Here is a 26,856-nt window from a genome sequence, read left to right as displayed (position 1 = left end):
AGCGGTTGATTCCAAACTGTGTAACTAGCGCAATAGTAGGACTCGCAATAATCAATGAAGCTTGTGCAAACAATCTTTGATCGCACACCGTCAGACTCGAACCGATTTGTTTCTTCGGAAGCGTCCTGGTTTCCTCAGTCCCTCTCCCCTAGATGCAGATTAAATTTCGGGGACAGAAAATGCCGAAGATCCAGCGATTCGATCTGAGAGGAGCCAAGAAGCGTTAAACATATCACACGTTCGAACAGGAGGAAGATAGATATGACACCGTTGCATGAGGTGACGGAATAGGCATCTTACAGAAGAGCGCCGGGTTTCTGCAATTATATGTCAATGAGCAGCAACATGGGAGCTCCAAAGAGGAGAGCGGAGACGTGCTTTGCGACGGAAACCGGGAGCCGCCCCTCTCTCTGATCAGGAAGGAAATACGGAGGAAATCCGGCGGTTTGCGATCTCACCGAGAAAGACCTTTCAGCTCGAGGTTGCCTTGTAACGCCATCTCGTGCTGAAAAGTCCTCCCCAGCGAGACGCGACCTCAACGATCCGGTAACCACTGTGCCTCCGGCTTGCTACGCTGCGTCTGATTGAGATTATACAGACTACATACTGCGTGGACGACAAGAACTCAAGAGAAAATGGATCCCTGATCATTCAGCATCCGGAGGACGAAGGTCGGGATCGCGGATGACGCTTGAATATATGGTGGGGAGTTGTGAGCATGTAACTTGATTCTATGTATGTGTTCGTCAAGCGAACTCCGTAACGAACATCGGCTCTGGAAAGCTTTTGACCCTGGAGTCTCTCGCACAATAGACCCAGAATTGGGGAATCGCGACGGAGGCAAATACCGAGGTTCAGAGAGAGCTCCGAGCCTTCCAGCAGATTGGATGGCCGAGTTCCTCAACCAGTACATAATTCAGCGACATTTTTGCTGAATCCCGAGAATGATAGAGAACGGAAACCAATGCAAGATGTGAGCTTCATTGTGCGTAGGACTCCAGGGTTCTTATCTCATGCTGTAGGTTTCGGATTTATCGAGCGTGGTTGGTGCCCGAGAGTATGAGAGAAGGGGGTGGGTTTCATTTTGAAATGTGGAGAATCTGGTGAACATCCTCGTTGTTACTAAACATATACATATACCTTAACTTCGACGGGTAATCAATGAGAGGGGTCGCGTTGCAGAGAAAAGGAAGGTGAAATCGAATAATGGATGTAGTTGTGTATCAATTCTGCGTGTGCTTAGATGCATAAGGTGGGGAAAATTCGTAATAAATGGAGATCACGGAGTTAGGCTTCTTATTCTATCCTTGATCAGGTCAGCTGGAACCGCTGATTCTTTTGCATTTTGGGTTTTCTCTGGAATCTTCGTTTCACATTTGGAGACGAGAATTGAAAAAACGAAAATTTGATTGATGCACAATTATTGCTTTCTGCGGGCGGCCGGGACAGTTCCGGCGTTCCGATGATCGCAGGGGTGCTGACAACGTGTTGCTCACCTAATCGACCGATCTGACCCGGTCGCGTCGATGAGTTCCGCAGGAACAAACTTCGGGGAAACTTTCAGAACCTATATAGACGCCTTGAAGAGAATGCCGAATCGGTAGGCTATTCTCCCGCTTCGGTAGAGCGTCCGCTCATAGAAAGCGTTCGAGCGCTAGTGAATCCCTCCTATGCATAAGTTGGAGAAAACACTTGATGAATCAAATCGATGACAGAACTACTCCGTGACGACCCGAAAAATCCAGAAGAGTCCCTAGCACCCGTGACTAGCGAAGTGCATGGATATCACAAAGGAGTTACAGAGTTCACCTCAGAAATATCTCGGACCTTCAGCTGTCTTACGGCCGAATCGTACGGGAAAAACCTCAAAAAATCCTTGAGAACTTTGTTTGACAGTGGGAAACGTAATATGATGCCCATTCAGGTAATGAGAGATGTTTCACAATAACAAATGTCATTTTGTGCATCATCTGAATATCAAGGATAAAAGCATCGTTTGCTATGAAGAAAAAGTTCAAACTACTTTTTCATAGACCAATTGCTTCTTCAGCCCACGATGCGATCACGCGGCATTGGCTGAACTATCTGGCCCGAAAGCTAATAAATTTCGCATCACTTGGCTGTTCAGCTGAGGCATGGGAACGGAAAAGGCGAGAGATTGGTCGAGACGATCACAAAAGCTATCACCTTATCAAAACCGCAAAGACCCGAAACAATGGCCATCTTAATCATTGGGAGTCACATCATCGAATAGCTTCATTCCTTACAATGCGCCTATCATGGCGAAGCATAAATAAACAACAAATACCTAATCTTCGAAAGCTTGAAAACAAGAGTTACGGGTCGAGCTACGAACTGGTTACTCGCAGATTAACGCTGCCCCTGCTACCCAAAAATACTATTAATTCAGCCGGTGCGCGTGATGCTGTGGTAATGTTTGCTCATCTCCAGTTGTATCGTTAATGCGGCTCGATGCTGGTCACTGAAGCTTGTCTTGTCAGCTACCTGACGCTCAGTCATGCTGATTCGATCGGCATTCCAACGTTTGCTGTTCAAGAAGCGAATGCAGCGGCAGCAGAAGCGCATTATTTAGCCGGAGCTCGGGCCGCGTGCCATTGTTCGAGCATGATAACGTCGAAGAATTTCAGCCATGGAATATATCCGTCTCTTCGCAACAGCAGTATCGGGTCGACTGCGAAAAAGAGTCGTCCATCGAGACCCTCTTATGCGAACAATACAGAACCTAGTACAAACAAACGTCGCGGCCGACAAACAATAAATTGAAGCCAGCATCGAACAAAGATCGATGCGCGCTTTATAATAGCAGTTGATTCTGACGCAACAGCTGCCTGATGCTCGTCGGACTTGACGTTGATGGTAGGTACTTTCTACCTCCGGTCCATTCCTTAGCGCTCTTCACCTCTAGTTGACTCAGCGTGGGAGGCTCATATCGGTGTGAAGTTAGCGGGATACGTTATGATGAGTCAGTGCGACGCTCTTTTGTGACGAGTCCCGTCCGTTTCCGTCTGAAAGTTGTCATCATCAGTGGGGTTTGAATGACCTTGAGTGATAATCACTCCTAGCTGTCCTTCGAGTCACGTTGACATCCCAGAAAGCAGATCCCCGACACTTCCTCCGCTTCCGATTCTGACACGCAGACGGGATCAGAAGATGGTCGAAGTCGGAAACTGAGGACTCGGGGGGAGTGAGAGTCGGGGGTTGCGACCCCTCCGGTAGGTAGAATCGCTCAAAGGTCGGGTTGCTCAATGGAATCCTGCATACAGGATACCGTGCTGCGTCGGAATGGTCGCTGACTGTAGCGTACTCGGAATAGCCTCGCGGCGATGTGTTCTCACTCGGTGGCGGAAGCTTTCCGGATCCACAGCAATTGATACCTTCAGCCTGGCTCCCATCGGAGACTGGAGCACGGATCCTGCGGTACACAGACTGAACGTGTTGCTTCGGTGCCGGCTACTTGCACGCATTCTGAAATGTTTAATTTTCGTGGAACATTGTGAATATAGTGCTTTGTTTTCAGAAACAGAAAAAATATTCTGAGGAGCGACTGATGGGAGAACGCATCAGAAGATGGAAGGCTGTCAACACTACAACAAACAATGACCAGGTGCAAATTGAAAAGGAGAGGAACAAGGGCAACCACAAAATTGAATGAGGTGTTCAGCAGTGGCGACAGTTGATGACTGCTGCTTCGGAAGAACAGATCGTTTCCGAATGTCTGTTCAAGAGCTCTTGAAACACAGTTCTACATTGAGATGAGTCTCAGCGCGGGGAACACTGTCTGAGACTGAACCAGGAAGGGGCTGACGCGTGCAACTCACCCGCTGGACGCCTTGATCCATGCGGGGGTCTGACATGAAAGGTTTTTTTTTCAGATTTGACAACCTGGACCCAAAAATGACTCCCACCGAAAACGCTGCGGCATCGTTTTTATGAATGTGTCAAAGTCTCCCATAACAGCCACTGACTCGACGCTAAAAAAAACCTCAGTGGGAAAGTTGGGATGGCCCCTTGTTTTTCTAGTGAAGTCCCGATCTGTGACCGGAACGGTCATGGAAGCTCTTCTCCTATTTTCGTGCCCAGCTGACTCTGGACTTCCGACTGCCTATATCGGGGTCTGCCTAAACCATCTGCATTATCAGAAATCCTGATACGTTATTGAGGCGTCAGACTCGTCAGTTCTTCCGGGTCGATTAGATTCTCCCTCGGTTTTCCCTCGCCAAGCCTTCCGCTTATTTGCTCGTGGCAGGAATCGAGTCTCCTACTGGACTTCCCCAGACCGGATCACAATGTTCCAGTAGGACATGCAATCGTTGACTGCTTTCTCTGAAGAGTCGGCTCACCGCTTCGCGGAAATGCGCCAGCTCAAATCCAGGCACCTACTTGCAGCTGTTTGCGGAAATAGGTTCAGGAAATCCGATTCTATTTCTTGCCCAAGACCACGGATTTTGTCCGCTCTGAAGCATCAATTCACTCAGCGTGAGAAGGGCTCGTGCCCAAGAACTTGACGCATTAAGAGAACTCGTCCTGACTGGTCGAAGTTCCCCCGCTGCGGAGCGCTATCCTGTGTGATCCAGAGATCGGATGATGATTTCGGAGCTGATTTGATTTTCCCAGACTACTCGGGGCGGTTTTGGAATATCGGCCAACGGTTGACGCTTCCTTTTCCTTCCATCGCTGTCTTCGATGATTTTGAACCTTTCACGGAATTTCCCCGCGAGGCTCCGTTATAGCCTCAGCTCTTTGATTGTTCGGAGCAATGTGATTCCGGCGCAGTCGCTGAGAGGCAGAGATGAACTAACAGTTTTCAAAATCCATTACACGCAGGTTTCTGTAGAACCCTTTAATGTTCTGCTGATTCCTATTTAGTAAAAGTGGCCGGTACAGCGAAGACGCTCAACAGGGAACGACCGTTTACCCCTCGGGTTCACAGAAGAAGCGGAGGAAGAATACGAACCAGACGAGTGTTTAGAAAACAAAGATTGAAGGGAACATTAAGGGACGGAATCGAAGCGCCGTGAGCGAGTCTGGATACAGGAGATGCCGGTAGTAGAAGAGCAGCTTTCGCTTCAGAATATTCTCTCGAGCTCTTCACCTCGAGAACGGTGCTCAGTGTTTCACCCAGAAGCCAGAACAAAGGGAATATAGCTTGAATTCTTCTTAGGCCGCCAACAAAAGTAGATGACGTGTCGCGATAGCACAAAACAGATGAAATTTTGTCGTTACCTCCAGAAAAACCGAACGTTCTTCGGGAACGAGAACATTTGTTGATGCTGCAAGAGAAACGCCGCGCCGCAAAACGATAGGGAAGCTCTGCCTACAACGGACTGATCTCACATTTCCATGCGCTTCCGTGTGACGTTGCTTGAGAGGAAGAATAGGCATCGGGATCAACTGCTAAGGATGTGAAGTTTGGAGTTTGGGTGTTGTTTGGTCCTTTCCAACTCAGAAGCACTCCAGGAGAAATTCTGTGTCAAGGCCCGGGCGGAATGACGTTCAACGGGAGACGGTATATCATATCTCTTATTGGTAAAGTCCGCGTTCACATCCACGGAGATAACAATAAATTGTTTATATTCTCGTTTACTAAGCCAACGGCTGCTCGTTCGACTCCGTATGTATCGCGACGAACCGCCATTATGTCACGGAATCGGAGGGGGGTTGGTTTTTTGCGGACGGGAAAATATTATATGTGGTCGGAAAGACCGTTCCGAGCGAGCTTTCTATGGTCATGAGCCTCTTCGACATGTGAGCCTCGGTAACACCAGGGGCCGCATCGATCCATGACGGGATCTATGATCACTTGAGTGAGTCGCGCAGAAATCGTAGCGAAAATTGATTTATGTCTCATGTGTTGCAGTCATATTGAATCGGAGGGTCATACATCGGATAACAAGGTGAAGCAAACCATAAAACGAAGCTTCGCGCAGAGTTTGAAGGGTCCATCCAATGCTTCGAAGGGAGTTCTTCTCAACTAACGCCGAGTCTAATGATGCAGGCATGAATGTTCTTTCGCGCGTAACTCCCAGGGAGGGGCATTTGTATTAGATCTTTCGAAAGTCGCGTCTGGATTCTCGACAAAGCCAGGGGATCCCAGATTCTCAAGATTCCATTGTCGTCAGTGGAACTCTTCCGAAGAAAGTTCCTACCTCACGATCACAGCATGAATTCCGAAAATTCTTTGAATTTCTAACGGGGGCTGTGAGCCGACGAACTTTCTAGTGGTCATGGCGGTCTTATGATTATGACACGCGATCGCGCGTCGACGTGAACTCGCTGCTCGGGAGATCGCTGATTTGAGTCTGGCGGCCAGCCGATTTCTTCAAACCGGCAGAGAGGTTTCCAGTCCGGATGGTCTTGGAGTTCCCTCCTCTTCTGGCACAGGTAGAAAAGAACTCGCAAAGCCTTCGTCGTCCGCCCTTGGGCCGGCTGAGCGACTCGGCCAGGCCAGGGGGAGTGAATATTCGAATGGGGAGGGACTGGTCTCGTCGCACAGCGAACACTTCAAGTGTGTTCACAGATCGGTTCGGGAGCGATCTTGAAGCTTTGGTTTCGCTCAGACGATCTATTCACCGTTAACCAGGTGTTCGGCTCAGGCAAACGCCTGGGCCGATCGGACGTTGCGCGGGACAGTCCGAGGGGAATCAAATTATTCCCTGGAAAATCGAAGGTGGGCAAGAAGACCGTCAACATGGTCCAAATAGCTCTCCTGGTCCATGTCCGAATGCCTTATCCGTCCAATTCTCCTCCGCTTTTTCGGCGGATATAGCCCGGGTCAGAAGGCGTCTAAACGACGAGGTATGAGTCGATAGGATCGTGAACAGTTCCTTTATTTGGCGAAGTATCATGCAGTTGGGTCCTTTACACAGTTGTCTACACGAATAAATATGCATAACGTACGTTTATGAACACTTGTCTCTCGAATGATGAATGGGATGTTTGATTCGTTACGGCGGGCTTTCATCGTCCGTACGAAGGCGGGCTACGACCACCGTTCCGCGATCCAGTTCCGGAATAGTAACCGCCATCCTCGTGGTCCTCGAGATCCGGTATATCGTTACTGTAGCTACCTCCCGGCTGTCTTGGGTATGGAGCGGCAGCTGAGTGATGGTTGTTGTTTTTGCTTTGATGGGTGTAACCCTGGCTCAGACCTCTCGATGACGAATATCCTGTGGATGGGTAATCCGAATGTCCTTGGGAATAATCCTGGTTGTTGTGGTGTGAATAACTCTGCGTGTCCTGTTTCGCATAGTTTTGCGAGTTCGAGAAGCTCTGTGCCCGAGTCGGGGGCGGAGGGGGAATAGATGGAGCTGGGACGGGTGCAGGGAGCCCTGAAACGCCACTCGCGTAAGGTGCCGGCCTGCTCGCGGGTCCAGCGGCGTAAGGTGGTGGCCTGACTTCGGGACCAGCCGCGTAAGGCCTGCTGTCCGGACCCGCCGCGTAGTTGTCGTAGCGACTGTTGCTGTACGAGTTCCCGTATTGTTTCGCGGCTTCTTCACCCGTCTGCGCCGAGGACTGGATCGTGACATCGGCGGGATTCTTCGATTCGGTTCCCTGCTCGTTCGTGACGATCTGGGCTCGGAAGCCGTTCTCGTCGGCAACGTATTTCACGATACGCATGCGGCCGTCGGCCATCATGATCGAGTACTGCCCCGTGACTCTGTTCCTGGAATCAGCTTGCTGCTGATGGGAGTGGCTTCCGTCGGTATCTTGCGCAGAATAGGAGAACGAGTACGGTTTCCACTCGTCGGCTACGTCGTATCCCGGGTCATTGTAATCATTACTGCCCCCTCCTCCTCCTCCGCCGCCACCCTGAGGAGCGCGGGCAGGAGGCCGGTACTCGGGTTGAACTGGAGCGGGGGGGCGGTACTCGGGCTGAACTGGGGCGGGGGGCCGGTACTCTGGTTGAACTGGGGCGGGAGGCCGGTACTGGGGTTGAACTGCGGCGGGGGGCCGGTACTGGGGTTGAACGGGAGCGGCAGGCTGGTATTGAGGCTGTACTGGATTCCTCTGAATTGGCCCTCCGTATCCACCGCCACCGTAATCCTCATAATCGTCTTGTGCCGGCTTCTGGTACGCCGCGTAACCGATGGCCAATAGCGGCGCAAGGAAGAGTACTCGCTGGAATAGGGAAGTAGATATTATTCGATGCGATCTACTTCGGAGTGAAGAAGCCCATGCACGATTAGAACGAGTCTTAGTTCGTTGAGAGCATTCGAACAAGCAAGGAGAAAATAGAAGAACCAGTGCGCAAAGACAGCGGAAAGTCATAGGAGTAAAGGAGGCGAGACAGTCTGGAGCCTAGAGGACATCGCTTGTGGAGCGCAGACAGGAATAAAGACGGCGGACTACGATCATTCTCTCCGGGAAGAAACTCATTAGAACTCGATGCGCTTCCAGATCGGAAGAATTCTGCAGATTAGAGGCAAGCCGGATTCCATCCGCATGGGTTCCATCCGACCTCGAATTTCATCCTGAGCTCTGGGCCCCGGGTCGCCTCCGAGCGAAACCTTCGGGATACTTCCTATCGTTCGACACTCAATCATGCACCACGAGAGACGATTTACAAAACAAAAAACTGTTGAGGACTGAAGATCAGCTCAGCCTTTCTGGACTAGCTGCTGCTCCTGGGTCTAACGTGGGTAAAATATCCGGACGATCAGGCACACTCTGAACACTTTTCACAACAAGACACTTGAACAGAAGGTAAGCTGAACTCATTGGGAGGGGGGGGGCGTCCGGGCTCGTCCACTCCGGCTCGACAGTAGGTCCGGTGGCAGCTTGTTCACTGGGCGATCCAAGTTTTCGGAGAAGGGTTAGGAGAAGCAGAGAAAGAATTGAAAGGATGACGATTCAGAGAGCGGAGAGCATTCGAAGAGATCGGGTACAACTCCGAGGAGGTTCTCGAGTCGTCCCCGGAAAATACGTGGTAGCTTCCGGAGGCGGCTTCGAGAAAGCAGTGGAGCAAACTCCGGGAGCTCCGAGGATTGGGCGCGCCGAGTACCATTTTGAGATTTTGTTATCCGCTTTGACAGTGAGAGATGTTCGTGGTCATGGTGAAGAAGATCGTAAACTTATAGCTTGGCATCCCTCTCCTCTGGAAAGTGATCCTTGCCGAAGTTCACATTTGACCTTAAGCCGCAGACGACCGCGTCGGCGCTACGGTCGCCGCGCATCTGCAGAAAGCAGCGCGACTCAATTATTCCGCTCAACTTTCGGATTGACGGATCGATTGATCGAATCGGCGATCAGACATTTTTTGGTTCTCGAGCTTCCGAAGGATAGATCCACGAGCTACCATGCAAATGGGTCGGAACAGGTCTCCCGGGTATAGAAGAGGGTCTCGGTCCCTTTTACCCACGGGCGAGCCGATGCCTTTCGGCGGTTTCACGCGCACGAACCGCGCGACTACATTCCTGAATTCCCTGTTTTCCCTCGAACGTCTGGGCGATCAATAGGATGGCGTCCGCTCGAATCGACTCTGGGAATCAGTCAGAGCCCGGTCCTGAATGCTGCGACAAGCCCGGGATGAGATTTCGACCCTCGAAAACGGTCCCGGGGCTCGCGACGGATTAATGAATTTCAACGAAAACTCCAGAAGCCGCAGATTCGCTGTTCATGAACTTGACTGACGAGTGAGGGTCGCCGACGGAGACTCGGAACAAGATAAAATGAAAACTCTCCTCTTCTTGATGAAAGTCCTTAATAAACGCTAGACACAAAAGAATCATCATCAACGGGATGAGGGGCGTGAAACGCCCGAGCCGTCTCAAGAAATCTGATCACAGATCAGAAGTTTGGCAGAAACGAGAAGGATGCGGTCTGTCGACGAGCGAGAACGGGAGACAGGCAGCGGAGTCCTCATCCCAGAGAGGAGACCTCGACAGAGACCTTTCAAGTTCACCGTCGGAACGAAGCTGATAAACGAACGGAATATCTTATGAATCATCAAAGTTCCGACAGCCGCAACGACAGAAGCTGCAACAATGTGGAACACAACTTCTAATTGAGGGCTGATGCAAATTTGTTCCGCGGGAAGCGCTCTTGGTGGCCGCGAAACGTCGACTTTCTGGCGGGTGCAAGTTCGTTTTGTTTTCCTTTTTCGGATCAGATCTCCCACGACCGTAGGGTCCGAAAAACTTCCGACGGACGTGCGTCGGGTCACAAGGCAACATGGAGACGGCGACACTTTTGAATGAATGATTGATTGACAGGCTGACTGGTAATGCTCTTCATCATGTTTCTCAGGAAGTGAGGTATTAATTTTTTTTCCACATTTCTTCTCTAATTTCCTCCTGATGCTCGCCCGTTGGGAAGAACGACACTGATTTTCTGGAGCTCATCACCGCTGTCAGTGTTGATCGTGATCGAACGGGTGGGTTCATCAAGAAAAGGGGAAGGCTCATGTCAGACGCGAACTTGTGCGAGCAGGAACTTCGGACAACCAGCTAAAATCGGGTGCTGAAAAAATCCCAACGCTTAATCATCTGTCGATTGCCGCTGGGTCCTGTCGAATTCGTGTCGGATGATCAGCGGGCGAACTCCCGACAATGTGTGTCTCGTTCCCCTAATGATACGTAGATTCTTCTCCTTGCAATCGTCTCTCGGCGATTTGTCGCAATGAACATGAATCCCTTTTCTGTCATTCGGTCCTATCTTCAGTTTTTTCGTTCTCTCATTCTGTGTTGTGCAACAATCGAGCGAAAAATGCAAAAAGAAGTCGCTCCGCGGCCACGAGTGAACCTCTGTACAAAGGTGAACAGCGAGTGCATAAGACTTGACGTCGTCTCATTCAAGCACAAAGCGATCACTTCTTTCGTTTGGGGAAATCCGAAGCATAGCTGGGAGGGAAATTTGATGTTCGCAGCGGAATTTCTGTCGAGAGTGAGATCCGAATTTCCAATGTACGCCCCTAGCTATTGAAGAAATCCGAGTCAACCATTAGTAGCCTGGATGGAAATCGAATATTACGCACTCGGATGTTTCTCACCACGTGAGAACTTTTGTTCACTTTGAAGAGTTCAGAGATGAAAGGCTCTCTGGTTTCTGCAACGGTAAACTGACGCGTACTTGGATATCGTTTAAATTGTACCACGGCGGCGCGGCGTATGCATCAGACGACGGATTTCTGGACAGACTACAAAGCCCCAGAGACAGGAATCTTATGAGAAAGCTACGAAAAACGCTGAGTGGAGATCGAGGAAGCGGGACTCGAAGGGCACGTCTATAATCGCGATTGAATGAACTTTGGTTATGGCCAAGGAAACAGGACAGACCCTTTATATGCGCCATTTTTTCACATTTACTTCTGGATGTTGCACGGTTACGTATCCGATCGCCAGAGTGTAGGGAATGAAGAATAGCTACTTGCTTGGGTGATGCCGATATCCGATTCCGCTCTGGCCGGTTAACAAACCTGGGGGAATAAATGACATATCGGCAGAGAAGTCATAAGCCGCGTGAGCTAGAGAAAGCTCCGAGAATCTGATTGGCTACTTTTTTTCCATGGATCAGGCTTTGAATCCGCTGAATGTTCCTTCCCCTCAGCAAAGGGCGCTGCCGTTGCTGCACCTCGGACCCCAAGCGCTAAGGACGTAGTTTCATCACGCGTCCTGTTCTCGGACCCAAGAACAGACGTATACTAATCAATTTTCCTCCTTCGCAGCTGTAGTTTATCGCTCTGCTGGCCACAATTGGTCATGGATACAACCCCACACAGAACAGAGACGCTTATGGGGAACAATTTCAGGTGAACATATCAAATAATAGATGAGTCAATGAATATTTCATGTCTTCGACCAGCCCGAGCTCATTCGCAGCATTGGAGGCAGCGGCGGCGGCAAGAGCGACAGCAACCGCAATTGATTCCGAATACTTACATCGAATGCTGAGTGAAGACAATCGTCATAAATCTGTTGGCGATTCGTTTCCCAGAGGGCAAAGAGGAAGAAAACTCACAGCATCATCGACATTTGATATGCTCCTGATCGATCGTCCGATTAATCATTGGAACAAACAATCAGAGCTCTTTGGGTGAACGATACGCGAGCGTTCGATCTTACTTCCCCATTTACAGGTGTTATGAGAATATTCGCCTGACCGCGGGAAATTCGGCTATTTCTTGGCCTTTCCAAAGCAGAGTCCCCCAGCGATACCGTACGATCGAGCGGAATAGAGAACAGATAGCGGAGAGGTATGATGAGCCGACTTCGGTCAAAGGGGCGATCGTCGGGGACAGTACTCAAGTTCTGTGACGCTTTCGTAACCTGCACGCCATATGAATGATTCTTGATTTTCGACATCTATGTGGATGTCCTGCTCAAAGTCGAGAGAAGCGAAGTCGCGATGTATTCGGCTAGCCGCGATTACTGGTGAAGAACTCACCGACACGCATGCCTGCTCGTTACTTGATTTGCCACTGCATCTCCAGTGTGGATCGAGAGCTCGGGAGACATGCCGAGGGTCACCACGAAAACGGTGCCGAAATATCATCCTATAATTATGAGGCCAAAATTAAACACGAAGCACTGCTGTACCTTGAAGACGGCAGTGCCATTGTTGTGGCAAACGTTAATCAGTCTTCCTCGCGTCTCGAATCTATTGGCAATCACAGCAGCCAGGCTTTAATGAAAAAACTCGGCGTTACTATTGATGACGCGTGGCGCATTCACGATTCGTGGACGGAGGCCGCCTCCATTGCTAAGCGCTATTCAATCGGTCTGGAGCCTGCTCGATATCTTAGGCTCCCTGCCATCGAATGAGAAGACAGTCGCCATGCATCTATACGCGAATAGGAACACTGGTGATGGAATTGAATTCGTGAAGAATCGATCAAGAAAGAAGCGAGCATGGGTGGGAAATTCGAATGCTGGCTCTAGCTTCGGCGGGAGCGGGGTCTTCCGCGACCAACGTTTCGAGACTCCAATCCGCAGCGAGAAACGTGACCGATATGAGGGAGTAGTTTTCGCTGTATTTATGATCACATTTTTAATAGGAATCGGGGAATTCGAAAGCGAATCGGGATGAGGAGGGAATTTCAGCGAGGACGACTGGGAGATTGAGGAAGAGCGCTTCTTTCGAAGATGGACATCATTCTGGGATAACGCAGAGCAAGAAAACAGAGCCCGGGATCACGACCAGATGGACTCATCATCTCTCGCGCCGCGGAACCTACATGAGGGAACCCCTCGGATTCCGCGGCTCCGGTAGCGTGGACCTTGATAGCTGGAATCATTCCCCCAATGACCAAGGAAATGTCTAAGGATATGCATAAGAACGAATCATTCCTTATTATCCATTGAGTTGGATTCCGAAGAGTACACACTGATCGATTGACGATACGGTAAGCGGGGATAACGAAGTCGTCAATTCTCGCGGACTAACGCGGACATCGCGGATCAGGCAAACAGGTCTTCAACGCGAATGGTTCGGACAGATAGCACTCTGCTCTTGAATGATCTTTGAATCTTCACAGGCGAAAGTTTCTTAACTTCCCGATTTTTTTTCCCGCGTCACTGTCGTAGCCAGAACCGTGGGGTCTCCCGAGAGATTCGCGTCCTTCCGGAGAATTATTGCTTCGCACCGGAGACGATCGGTATATTCGAAAGGTCGGAATGCGGCGTCCGATCTGAAATTCACAGTTCCAGATGAAGATGGACGCATCGAAAGAAAAACACGAAAAGTCCACGGAATAGGAGGAGGTTCGGTCTCCCTGACTGTCAGTCATTGGGAAGACTAATACGTTCTTTCTGGGTGACTGTCACATGAGGCAGACATTCGTTGCTCGTTTTTCCGATTTCGCACGACGTCGCTGCCGGCGCCGCTCACGACTCGAATGCCATACGGAAAAACGTATCGGTGTACCTGATCGTCCGAAACTCTGGCACCTCGAAGGTCGACCAGGAGAGAAGACAAGACCCATCTGTTACCTGTGAATTCATTGATTCTGAGTAAATCGTCATTTTTCCCGAGATGTCTGCGGCCCGCAAGTCCTTGTTGCTCCTGTTATTATCCCGGTTGCCCTTTGTTGTCAGTCACGGAAATAATCCCAGCAAATATTGACCGATTGCACATACGAATTTATTCAGTTCGCTCAATAAAATTCGAGCCTCGCGACTTAATTTTATGGAGGTCTTCTGGCGGTAGCTGGGACGAGTCGAAGCTGCAGAGCTTCTGTGACCTGTCCACTGCCTGCTGGTTCATGCGAGCCGGACTGAAGACCGAGGCAACGGAGGTTCTGATAGAACGAGAGAGAAAGTCAGCGAACTCAAAGAGGAAGACATGAGAGGCTGATCATGGTGTTGATTCTCTCGGCTCAGTGTCGAGTTTCCCGCCGTAGATGCTCCAAAGTATTTGCCAGCGTCTCGCCTCAATTGAACGGAGACACAGTACTCACATCTTCATAAGAGAAAATGGCAAAAGGGAAGTGGTTGTCTAGGATTTCTCTGATGGTCACCCGATACGGCGCCGGACAGTGGGTCAGATGAACCAGCGTCGACCGGACAGGCGTTAACGATGAACTGGAAAGTATTTTCGGGACTAACCAGACAAAGTAAGTGCTCGTGACCTACAAGCGTCCGTCGACGGAATTCTTCTTTGCGGTATCCGATGGGTGCTACATTAGTCAGAGAGAATAGTTTTCCCAAAATAGGTGGACAGACAGTCCGGAGTCTCTTGTTAGACATTGTCTGCAGAAAGAGTTCAACAAGAGCCTTGGAGCGTATTTTTGGCTCGATCAGAGAGAGATTGTCTGATCTAGATCAGTTTTCGCACCGAGATACCCGCCTGTTTGGACGGTATTTAGCGCCGATCACAATCCAAAGCCTCCCAGGCTTTCTTCACGCCTTGCGTAATTGGTGTCTTTATTCCCTGACTGAAGATGAACGAGTGAATGAGTTTCGAGCCAAGAGCGCACAGCTAGGCCCTTCCGTTCCGGATCCTCCGTTTTCCAGGCCTGATCTTCGTTGGGTGTGTGGTCCTCTCTCAAACAGTTCGGAAGCTGAGAGCTCGACGGGATTAATATGAGAACAGATCCTCGAAGTCTTCGGTCGTCGAAGCATCGATTGGGGAGCCGCAGAGCTACCGACATCATCATGAATGTTCATTACATACAGATCCCACCCGGCATGGATGCTATTTTAGTCGAAAAACGCCGGACTGGCATGCACCTTTTAGATGTTTTTGCGGTCCAGATCCGGAGCGACGACGTCGTAGTCCGGGCTAGTCGGAGGAGAAAAGAAGTAGTCGTCTTCGTGTAGCAATCTTTTTTTTTTGATCCAAGGCAATGAGCGCATTGATGGCTGTTCGAAAAGCAGCTTCTCTTCTTCCATTAAACATCGGCCTGTCATCATTAAAGTTCAAAGAAGAAAGATGCGACGCCAGCTACTGGTTTGTTCATATGGAGAAGAAAAAACTTTTCCAACGGAGAAGCAGTAGCGACCGACGTTCGCCCACGAGGAAGGTCTCCGGAGTCACTGCTTGCTCCGGATAAATGAAGCTGTCAATTGAACTTGCTCGACTCGAGCGCTCCTCCATTTAGCCAACTGACCGTCCGGCTGGCCGACTGACCGGCTGGCTGGCTAAGTGAGACCTGAACGAAACCCGACGATCCACCCACATTTCAGTGCTAGGGTCGCTCGTCAATCGGTTTGTCAGAAGCCTGGCCGACGGTCCGCTCCGTCTGGGGGGTGACGATGCAAATCCCACAAGGCTGAGGCTTACGGGTGTATCTTCTGTCGGCGCCTGTCGGCTCGCGCTCGAGCGCACGCCGCCCGACCCTCAGGCCGCACCGTTGTTTGACCGGACGGCCATTGAATTTAGCTCGGGTGAGATTCTTTTCGGTCGAGCGGTAGCCAGAGCTGGGATCGTGGAACGGCACCGGTGGCAGCTACCGCTGGAAGGGGAGGAAATCCAGAAAAATGATTGTCTCATTTTCATACTCGTCGTCTTCTTCGCGGCTTCTCACTTCTCAGCTTGTTCGTCTCTCTTATCGCTCCCTCCGACGGTACTGGTTCGATGCCGTCTACTTGTAAGCGCCGCCGCGTTTGTCCATTGTGACTTGACAATTGTAGTGAGCGGCAGATTTTTTGAACTACCATTCTTAGGTGACCTCAGGCGCGTTTCCTAGTGCGCCGCTGGACCGCCGAGCGCCAGTCTGTCTTGCGACTGCGTCCGGGTCGCAATCAGCAGCAAAGCGAAATACTGCGAAGGAATGTACTGCTTCCGTTCCGCCGAACCCCGAATCGATCCAAACTTCTTGAGTAGACTCATGCGCTGTGGAAAGCTGTATTCCGTATCCCCTCATGACGGGCGGGTCTAACGTGATGAAATCGAATCAGAGGAACGAGGATGTAGCGAATACCGAATGCCCAGCTGATCAGAATTACGCCTCGTCAATCTTCCAAGGTCGACCAGGTACCTTGGGAGCCTCTGAGTGAGTTATTGGTTCAGCTCCCCGTCGGAGCCTTCCGCTTCTTGAAATATGGGAGTGAGCAATTTGAATGCGACTCTTACGGGATGCCATATCTTGAGCTTTCGAGAAATGCCCTTCCTTTTGTTCTGTATACACAAAAAGCTTCCCAGCGGTTGTATCGGTCTATTTACGTTTCCCATCATTGTCGGAACGAGCTCGACCGGAATGAGCAGAAACTCATGAACGATGGCTTTGAGAGTTTTTTTTTCTGAGCCCTTCATACGCGTAAGCGGCGGTTCTCGCGCTTATCGTCAGGAATATCTCGTCGGAACCTCACTCTCTTGAGAGGCCATTGATGATTAAATGGATTCATTCCGTTCTGCACCGAAGTCTTCCGGAGTCTCCCAGTAATCAGCTTGGCTTCCGAGCTCCTAGAGGTCCAGCAATCGTTCACATGCCCAGCGTTCTATATCTGTGGTTCGGGAGCTCAATTGTAATAACATGCTGCAGAAGTCCCAAGGGAAGTCATCGCAGGGCTCATGCTGCGATAAACTTCTTCCAGGTCATGAGGAAGCAGAGCTCTACAAGGTGAGGATTTATCAAATTATGGGGGAATCGAGGTGATGATCACCCAGAATAAAATAAGAGCCCCCTTCGAGATTTCATTTCACACGTCCTGCGAATTCCTTAATGAGTACCTAGAAACAGTGTTGTCTTCATGTCGTTCAATCAGTCCAGCAATACCTCTCTGATTTCTGAGACTGAGATGGGAGTGACCGCAAAGTTCATGGACTGGGACTTCCCTGCGGACCTCCTATCGCTATTCTCCTGACTGGAGAAGAGCACTTGTCGAGTTCCGCCCCATGGTGCGAGACTTCCGCGGGGGCGGGAATCCGCATATGTTTGGAGCAGGGGTATCTTCATGGGGCACCAAGTTCGATGTTCTGCTCAATAATTTGGACACCAATTTTATTGGACGATTCCGTGCATCGCTGTGGATAAGAGGATGCTATTCCCGCTCCACTTTTCTCGCATAATAAAGCTCGAATCCGGTCCTCGCAGCATTCGACCCCGGCGGGAAAATCTTGCACTCGTAATTCATGAATGAACGGCATCATGAATTAATCTCACGAGGACGACAGACATATTTGTAGACTGGAACAAACAGACTTTCGTTTTGATGAAAGAATGGGCAAATCAGACGAGCGCGAAGACCAACCAGCCAACCTGCTTCTATATGCGTGAATAGCTTCATAATATGGCGGCGCGGTGTAGCTAAGCGGCTGGTACAACAGGTCATGTGAGGCTTGATTGTCGTAATATTTTTCTCAACACCTATCCGCACAAAGCTCGCTTAATTGAGGAATGAGAGCAAAACAAAAAGCGAGATAAATTTAAAACGTCAAATGGAATATTCGCGGGATGTCAACCGGAGAGCGTCATCTGCACCGGATAAGGTAGAGCAGATTAGCGCTGCGAAATCTGACAGCTCGACCACGCGAGAATGCACCAAGGTGCCTCCCGCAACTTCTTCCCTTTTCGTTCAGACAAAGATTGTCAGGACGCGATTCCAGACCCTCGAGTTAAAATGAACTGTCAAACGACACCGACTGAAACGGGTATATGAGAAATTCAGTCGCTCCGAAGAGAGCGCCGCTTCCAGACGCGCTGTCGGTGTGTATCTAATCTCTCGTTCGCTCAATAAACAAGAGATGCGCGATTCGCCCCTGCTCGTATATGATTTTCTCGAGCTCGTGCTTGGGGGAGCGAACGCTTATCTCGGACGAAACTGATCGAAGCAAGTCTCCCAGCACATTCGGGAAACGAGATTCCGCGAGTATGAAGTCCCTCATTCGATATTGTTCTGACACCGCATTGAATGCTATGGGGAAGGGGGGAAAATAGGGAGGACAGAACAATTAAGATCGACACCAGAGCTGACTCGGCTGACACCGATCGAGCCTGCAGATACGGACTCGATCTGAACCAAACGATCTCGCTCTCGCTGCTGCCCCGTCTCTCGGCTCGCTATCTGTCATGATCCTCTCCTGGTGTTTTTATTGTCAGTCCAAGTCGCACAGTTTTTTCATTGTGCCGAATTCACTGACAAGGGCAATCAGAGGAGGAGATATCCTCCTTATCGAGGATAAGTCCCGAGATGGTTTTCCTCGTCCAAAAACAGCAGCAGTCGAAATGAGAGAAATCTCATTTTCTAAGCACCAGCGACTCCGAGGTGCCCCAGCGACAGGGAAAACCGAGCGTGAGCTCTAAAGATAAAGACAAGGGATGCATCGCTGCTGCTATTGATGGTGTTCATCATCATTCTCCATATTCGTACGCCTCTGTCTCGGTCGTTTCTCAGCCTACGAGCCACGGTCTGGAGCGCTGACCACTACGTTATTATGACCGATGATCTCTGACAGAAGTTCGGAATAAGAAACACCCTTGGAGCCAGATAGTGCTGCGAGCTACCTTCCCCGTGAATCAAAGAAGAAATTCCCAATATCCAGACCGAGTTCGTAGTCTGCAGAGCTACTTGTCTGATCTCCTTCGAAGACCTTAATATAACCCCCTCTGAGCATCCTATATTACGATGTCCATCCGCCGATGGAAAAAACAGTCGCGATCCAATCCAGAGGCTCTCAGATTTCCCTTCATCGATAGTCGTGGGAATTTCTCGAATGACTGTGTGGCTAGTACGTTGGAGGTTCTCTCCTCGAGGAAATATTCGCGCACTCGTCTGTGTGACTCCCGTGTTCGCTCTGTCTGCATTTCGCCGTTTTCTTTCGAAGGTAACCGTAGAGCTGACTCCTGGGCTCGAGGACAGCGACACTAATGGACATATCATGGATCAATGATTCGCTGGTCATGGAAGTCCTCGCAGTCCCCCCATGAGAGGCATGTAACCACGTCTGGCTGTTGTGATTCGCCGCCTGTCTGCTACCAGTTTCCGTTTTATCCGAACTCATCAATGGTTCGTCCATCTCCGGACGCTTAGCCTCGAACCTCGAATCGCTTAGAGATTAGACAATCTTCCCCAACCGGGGCGATTGTCAAGTCTCGATGTTCTCTCTCACGTGGAGACTCTTCAGTCTTCAGATCCATAAGTCAACGAGCAGCTTCACAGATCGATATTCACAGTCCAATAACTCTTCTCCGTTTCGCATCGCATGCATGTGTTCCATCCTTCCTATGATGTGTATTGTGGCAGCTCTCAATTCCTGAGGACTTGGGATATCCTATACGTTGATTACAACAACCGTGACTACCACGATAAAGGCCGTGGCTGTTTGTGACGCCGCCGACGACGATGATACCATTGTCAACAGAGGCTGAAAACACTCCGCTCGAGCTGCTAGTTGAAAGAAGACGAAAAACACGAATTTGAGGCATGGAGAAGAATGGGAATGCACTGAATTTTTTGCTGGACAAAACTTAGATGTGTTGCAAGCCAACATAGAAAGGAAGGGACACGTGACATTGGACAAGTTCTCATGTTCCCGTAACTCAGTCATGTTATTTTGTACGGAGCGTAGCGAATTAGATATATCTCCCCTGTTCTGTTGGGGAACCAAGGAATCGGGGAGCTTTTTCAATTACTATTCCTGTCGTCATCACGCGCTTCTGTATGTTGCAACTGAGTGCTTTGGAGCTCTGCTTCTGTGCACTAAACCGATTGAGAAGACTCACATCTCAGAGTTCGAGGATCTTCACGATTCAAGGAACTCAGCGGAGAGTTTGGCAATGCGTTGATCCGGCATCGGATCGCCCTTCCCAAACTGATCCCAATCAATCGCGGTAGTGCGATGCCCGGTCTTGGAAGGATCGTTCTCTACGGAATTTTTGGAATATTTTCATACCACAAGAAGCACTTGAAGAGGATATCGCCTTGAACTCAGGCACTTCGGTGGACCAAGCATTCACTGCTGCAATCGCCCGCAACAAGTTTCATCGAAATGCACCCAGTATACAATCCGTCGTTCTCGGGACATCCGATAGGATTCTTCCGTTTCGGATTCCTTCATTCAACTTCGACCTTAGACGGGATCGGCATCATTAGGAGCACCATTAAACTTCATTTCTTCTGTAATATCGGAAACGGTTCAGAAAGCCAGCCGTCCCGTCCCGCGAGTGGACGACTCCACTGACTCACTCAGTTTTGAACGCAATTTTTGAGCCGCATAATCGCTTCCAGAGAGGAAGGTATCCGCCTTCCGCGAGGTTGAATTGGAAATCGGAAGCTTCTCGGACTTGTTCCGGTTGCTCGATCAAAGCTCCTCGGGACGCATCACCCACGTCCAGGGATTGAATAAGGGTCTGGAAAGGTCACGGGAAGCAGAAAAAGAGTCAACCCCGTTCCCAGTTTGGAAACGACGGCCTTCGCTTGACAACGGACATCAATCCATGAGTCACGTCTGATGAGAATGCATCGAACGTGCAAAGCAGATATCCATCCGTGGGGATTGCTTTCGAACAAGAGCGACACTCTCTCATTTCTCCGAGGCTCCCTCCGATTTTCTCAAAGCTATCGTCGAGGCATTGCTTGGGCATTCTGGGGCAAGAAGATCAATCCGACGAATTCCGATGCATTGAACGAGGAATGGGTCCCCGCCACAAGGATAGAGAGTAACGAGCACTCGGACTGACAGCGGAAAAGAGAGGAAAGATCTTGGTTTCGAACCACGAATTCAAACAGACGTTTACGGAAGAGGCAAGCGTCATCCTCGATGCGAGAAGCACCTACGCGAGCTAAGCATTGATGATCGCGTTCGTCCGAATCCATTTTGGAGAGAGAACAAGGTCGTCCACGTACATTGCGTCGTCCATTCCGTTACGTCGGTGTTGTTTTCCGGTTAGCTCTGCCTTCTTTTCGGGTTCCTCCGTCCACTTCCAGCTCATGACGAGTGAGATATGATGTGAGCGGAGCTCATCAGGGCGAATCGCGCGCTTGAGTGTTGTTTGTGATCGTTGATCGTCAAAAATGTTTGAAGATGGCGAAGCTCCACCGTGTCGCTTCCTTGTATTTTTCTGTGAACCCGTTCATTCAGACCACATATTCCCTTCTCCTCCACATACCGTTGATGCGGAAGCTCGGCAAACATGGCGTAGTGATTTCGGTTTAAGACTCTTCGTGGTTCGATCGTCAGAAGAAAGAGAATGCACAACGCTAGCTGGGAGAGCATCAATGCGGAATCATCATACACATCGTTCGTTCCATAGACAGAGTAGTAAATTGGAAGAAGAGAACCACTCTGACCAATTCGAAAGTAAACCTGTAAAATGATAGTCTGCGCAACAATGCAAGAAATTTCTGAAACGTATCCAGGGGCACTGGAACTCCATTCCACTCAAAGTCTCCTTCTTGTTCTACCCGTCGTCCAGTTCCCGACTTTTGTTGGATCACCTCCGGTATTCTGTGACCCATCTAAACCAATCCGCTTCCCGCCCATGCTCATGATGATGCGCGGATACGATCTTGCGGTTTGCTCATTCGATCAAACTCACTTTTTTTCTGAGAGTCCTCAAGCACCCTGTAGCGCGGGACGACTGTTACTGATGTGTTTTAGGTTACCGTTGCTGACGCAGACAGAATGAAAAAAAGGTATACAAATCAAATGCAGGCGAATAATCGTCTTCTATTTCCGTACTGTTTCCCTTGACTCCAAACGATATCCCCTCGAGTAGTTTCTCTCTCTGCCGTTGATTCAAGCGAATGCCGCCCGCCCTTGTCGTGGCTTCTATTGTGGTTGTCGCTTGGATGCTTCAAAAAACCGCATTTTGAAAGACCGGCCAAGAATGCAAACAGTGAAATCGGTAAACATCGTCCGGACGTTCCAGCAGTACCTCCATCATTCGATCGGTCCGTCGCTCAGAACGTAATCCAGACGTGCGAGACTACACGCTGCAATCCTTCGTCAGGGGAACTATCGACGACACAGAAGATTTCGCAGCAGGCCACAGGGCTATGGTCTCGAAGTCCTTCCCTCATCCGGATGCAAAGCGGAACCGCACCTTTCTCGCGGCAATCCTTTCTCTCACCGAAGCAGTTCATCGGTTAAGGGGAAGTCTGGTATCTCGCGACCGATATCGCATCCTCTGAGAATCATGATCGTACTTGGACATCTACGTCCTCAAGAATCATTCCTCCGTCGCCGGGCAAACCGTGCTGACTCACACCTAGATTATAGGTCTCATTCGAGAATGCGAGACGAATGCCGTCTTCTAGCACCCCTTCCCTCTTACGGGATCCTCCATTGGATCGGACGGGAGAATCTATTGGGCTATCGCATGTATCTCGAAGTTGATACCAATGTATCTGTACGGAAATCAAGGATTCCCTGAGGTGTGATATCGTTCCTTTGTGAAGCGAGCGAATCGACGGGGCCATATGAATGAGTACGTCGAGGGGGAACGAAAGCAAATCTGAAACATTGGCCGTGTTGCCTTGAATGCCGGCGAACATTATGTGGCGACGTGTCGCCTACTTTTTCGCCTCAAGTGCGCGCATTTTCCGTAGATCGGGCCGTTTCCATACTCAGAAACTCGCGGTTGCACTGCGTCAGACGTTGCCGAATCCATAGCAATACGGGGAACTAACGGCGTCGACGCCGGCGGTAGGTGGCTCGTTCTTCGTCGACAATGGTCAGAAAATCCGCAGTTCACTCGTCTATTAGAGAGGTCGACGGTGGAAATCTAACCAGTGAAGGAGGAACGTCGGGTAGCGTGACTGTAGAACGAACCTTTGAAAAGGGGCCGTGATCGAATTTCAACCTTCGCCAACAGCCCTCGTTCGGGACATTATAAAAAAAAACACGGACTGTGAGAGAGCAACGTGGACATCTCTCGAGTGTCATCGATGCGTCGACTCGTTGGTGGCTCATTCATTCTTCGTGTTTTCACTCTGGCATTCCTTCGCGATCGAAACATCAATAAAATATGCATACATTCCTCCCCCATGAAGGATCATTCGTTTCGCTATCGCGACCTTTGATTTTCCACTTTCTACAACAATCTCTTTTCACTCCGTCACCCCACGAGCATAATTAAAAAACAAACAAGAAACTACTAAAGGTGATGTATCAAATTTGGTGATCATACGATAAGGTCAAATGAGCGAGGCGTGAACGGACACCATCGCGGTGTGGAATCGTCGACGGTTATCTAGCTCTTAGTAATGGAGGAATACGATAGTGGACTTTCCGAATGGGGTGATAGCCACGACGTTCGCTAGAAAACCAATCGCTCGATTCAGGAATTCGAGCGACATATAGCCGAATTTCCGAAGCGGTCTGCCTCAGATGCAGACCGGCATGGACCTCATATCGTGCCGGAGATCGGTCTTTCGAGTCCGACAGCCGATTCTTTCTGCGGAAGTCGAGGACTTCACCAGGCTCTTCAGACAAATGCAGGAATAGATCTCTGGATCACTGGCAGACCCAATTCTGGCTTCCAGCATTCCCTCGATCGAGGCTCGAAAGGAAACTGGCGCCAATGAAGAGAGCGGCGACACCGATCGGAAGGAATCGCTGGAGAGAACGAAAACTTCTCTTTAGTTCTTCGACCTACGAAAATACTAGGAGCCCGCGATCGTAGGACGGAACGTTTCCAATTTGACGACCGCTCAGCTCACGGTGTCCATTTATCGCAGTCGGACTCGTGGTAGTCGCGGTTTGATCCGCAGTAGCCGTAATGCCAGAAACGATAGTTAGCTTCGCTGTAGAGAGATGTTCAACCGCAGCAGCGCTGCGAATCAGATGTGTAGGAGTCGTATCGCCGCCGCAGCAGCCGGCGCCGCTGTCGTTATCATCGCCGTCGTTGTCTCTTTGTCCTCCTCATCCACGCGTTCGCGTCCTCTCTGTGTTCGCTGCTGTATCTATCTTATCAAAGGGAGAGACCAACCTGAAAAAGATCCTCCACCGCTCATGTGGACTCTACTCCACTTAGAGGATGGAGTGGATGAGATTGGCCTCGTTCAACAGAGAGCACAAACCAACCGACCAGCCGACCGACCGACGGACCGACCAACGAACCGAGCGACGGACCAAACGAGAGATGGACAAACGAACGAATGAACGCATGGAGCTAGCAAATATCATCACTATACGGACGTCATTCAACAACTGTGCCATAGAAGTCGTCGTAGAGCCGGCCGCTCGAGCGGAGCCCTAGATACTGCCCGAGTATCTATTTGTCTTCCGATCATCTCGCCCATCGCTAACTAAAGGCCAGTGCGTTCAGCAAGAAAATTAGTCTCTCGTTCATCTGCCGAACAAGTGAGTGAATCCACGGTGACTTAACGTGACAGAAAATTCTAGGTAGACATACCTAGGTTTCCCCTCTACGCATAACATCATGAGCCCCGAAGTCTGGAGAACAGCGTCGAGTCGACTCTTCATGTGTCAACTCTCGAGCTGCCTCCTTTCTCACCGTTTTGGTCATATTCAGACTTTGGTTTTTCGATTTTTTTCTCCCCATCGAGAACTCCTCGCCGCCGGAGAATGCTCCCCTTAATTGAATCCAGAAAGGAGTATCCAATCGATTCGTTTTGTATTAGCGCCAAAAGGGATGATCGCGTTCACCACCGTCTTGTTCTCGAGCGGACTTTGACTGAATGTGATGCTCGAGGGTGGATGGAGGAAGGCATGAGACCTACGTCGTTCTTGCATCTGCTGAGGCGTAATAATGATTACGAAATCTTGAAATTGAGGTTGAGGGAAGATTTATCCTTAACGTGGGGTTCTGAGTCTTTAGCCTCCTTCTCCTGAGCGGGCGGCGCCCCTCCCACGGTCAGCGGTAGTTCTGAATCTCAGACAGAGCCAGTGGTCCAGAGCTTCCAAGAAATACAATCGAAGATTGACCCGAGCAAGATATACGCCGAAGCAGTCATTGCGATTTGATTGGTGTTCCGAGAATCATCCGATCGAGTTCGCATTTGTTTCGCAACTTACCGAGCAAATAATGTTTTTCATCATTACTGTCAGTAAATAGAAGCCTGTGAATCTGCTAACTCCGCAGAAATCATTCGGATCGACCTTTCGAGGAGATACGGATCAATCTTGGGCTCCGGATCGGTGCTGGATCGTCCTCCGATCGAGGAAAGCCTCATCGCGGTGACTTCCGAATGGTGTCGCCCCGCTCCGATTCTTGCAATTCTTGTCCTCTGGTATTAACTCAGAGAGTGAGCTTTCGGATCTTCTTCCGAGTCTGTCCAGAAGTCGAAGTCGAAGTCTGGTCGATCTGGGTATTCACGCAGCGACGTTCAGGAAAGGATCGCGAGGGAGAACTGCGAGTTTGAGTTTTGCCGCGCTGGATCAAAGTTCAATTCGTTCGACATTGAGCTCCCTCACGAGTGGCTCCTACGGGTGTTTACAATGAGTTGAAAATTTCCGCAGAAGATGAACGAGCAGCTATAGACGCTCTTTTCTCGGGAAGGACAGTTCCATTTTCCGGAGTTACTGTTACTTGCCCGGTCAGTCATCGTTTGCTCACGCTACTAGTCGAGCACTCGGCTGGATGAGCTAGCTCCCATGTCGGCAATTTATCTTCGTTGCGGACGGTTTCATTCTCGCGTGACATTGTTGAGCTTTCTGACAGACAGTGACAGCGATTCCCTTTAAGCTCATTTTTAACGGACTACTTCACGCGCGGTACGCGTGCACGACTTTATTCTACACAATAGCGGAATCGAGTCTCGCCGAGCGTATTCGCTCGGAGCTGCCGCGCGATCGCGTATGTACAAGCGTTTCAAGTGCCGCCGAGTCGAGTGTCCGACGCGACCCGACGTGATGGAGAACGGTTTCTATCTGTCGTTTCGAAGCGGCTGCCCTTTTTCAGGATGTTCCTGTAAGTGCGTGGACCCAAAGTAAACACGTTCACTGAGTGTGAGCCAGCGATCAACTATCTGTCGGCTCGGTCCGCTTGTATCTAAGATCATCTGGCAGCAGCTCCGCTTATGGTTCGGTCATTTGTCTGAGCGTCGTCATCTAATCTGTACCAGAAAGAAGACACCGTTGCTCACAGATTCGCCCGACGCTAGCTCCCGCTCCTTTGCTTCGAGAGCGATCTTTGTCCCGCGGATCACGGTGTCTTTCCATGTGGTCATTTCTGCCGCGGGGGAGGGAGGACTTCGGGTAACTATCCATCGCTGGGCTCCATGAAGCATCCCAACAGCTGAAGGAATTTCCGAATCACCGCTTCGTCGTAGCTCTGAGCGAAATCGAGGTTTTCTCCCTCGACCCTGCACGGATTCTGCGCGGCGTCCTCGGGAGGAAATCGCTAGACCCTCACCGACCATCGGCCTATTCTGAAGAGTGGCCCGTGATAATTCCCCGAAAGCCGATGGGAGTCATTCTGTACGATGGGAAACCTAAATGTTTTTTCCTCCGAGGGCATCGATTTTTATCATATGTTAGTTCCCGATTCGGAGG

At 50.1% G+C, this 26,856-nt stretch overlaps 1 protein-coding gene across 1 annotated transcript in view; it reads right to left on the bottom strand.

Annotated features, from left to right (window-relative positions):
* Nucleotides 1-6,978: 6,978 nt before the first annotated feature.
* Nucleotides 6,979-26,856, bottom strand: part of LOC108864505 (pro-resilin-like) — a 29,138-nt gene continuing 9,260 nt past the window's right edge. Inside the window, exon 2 of the mRNA XM_018640284.1 lies at nt 6,979-8,139. Within this exon, the coding sequence (XP_018495800.1) occupies nt 6,979-8,139 (1,161 nt within the window). The remainder of the gene's footprint in view (nt 8,140-26,856) is intronic.

The sequence above is a fragment of the Galendromus occidentalis genome, unplaced genomic scaffold, assembly GCF_000255335.2.
Source record: "Galendromus occidentalis unplaced genomic scaffold, Mocc_1.1 scf7180000077480, whole genome shotgun sequence".
Lineage (NCBI taxonomy): Eukaryota > Metazoa > Arthropoda > Arachnida > Mesostigmata > Phytoseiidae > Galendromus > Galendromus occidentalis.
This window is presented reverse-complemented; position numbering and strand designations above follow the sequence as displayed.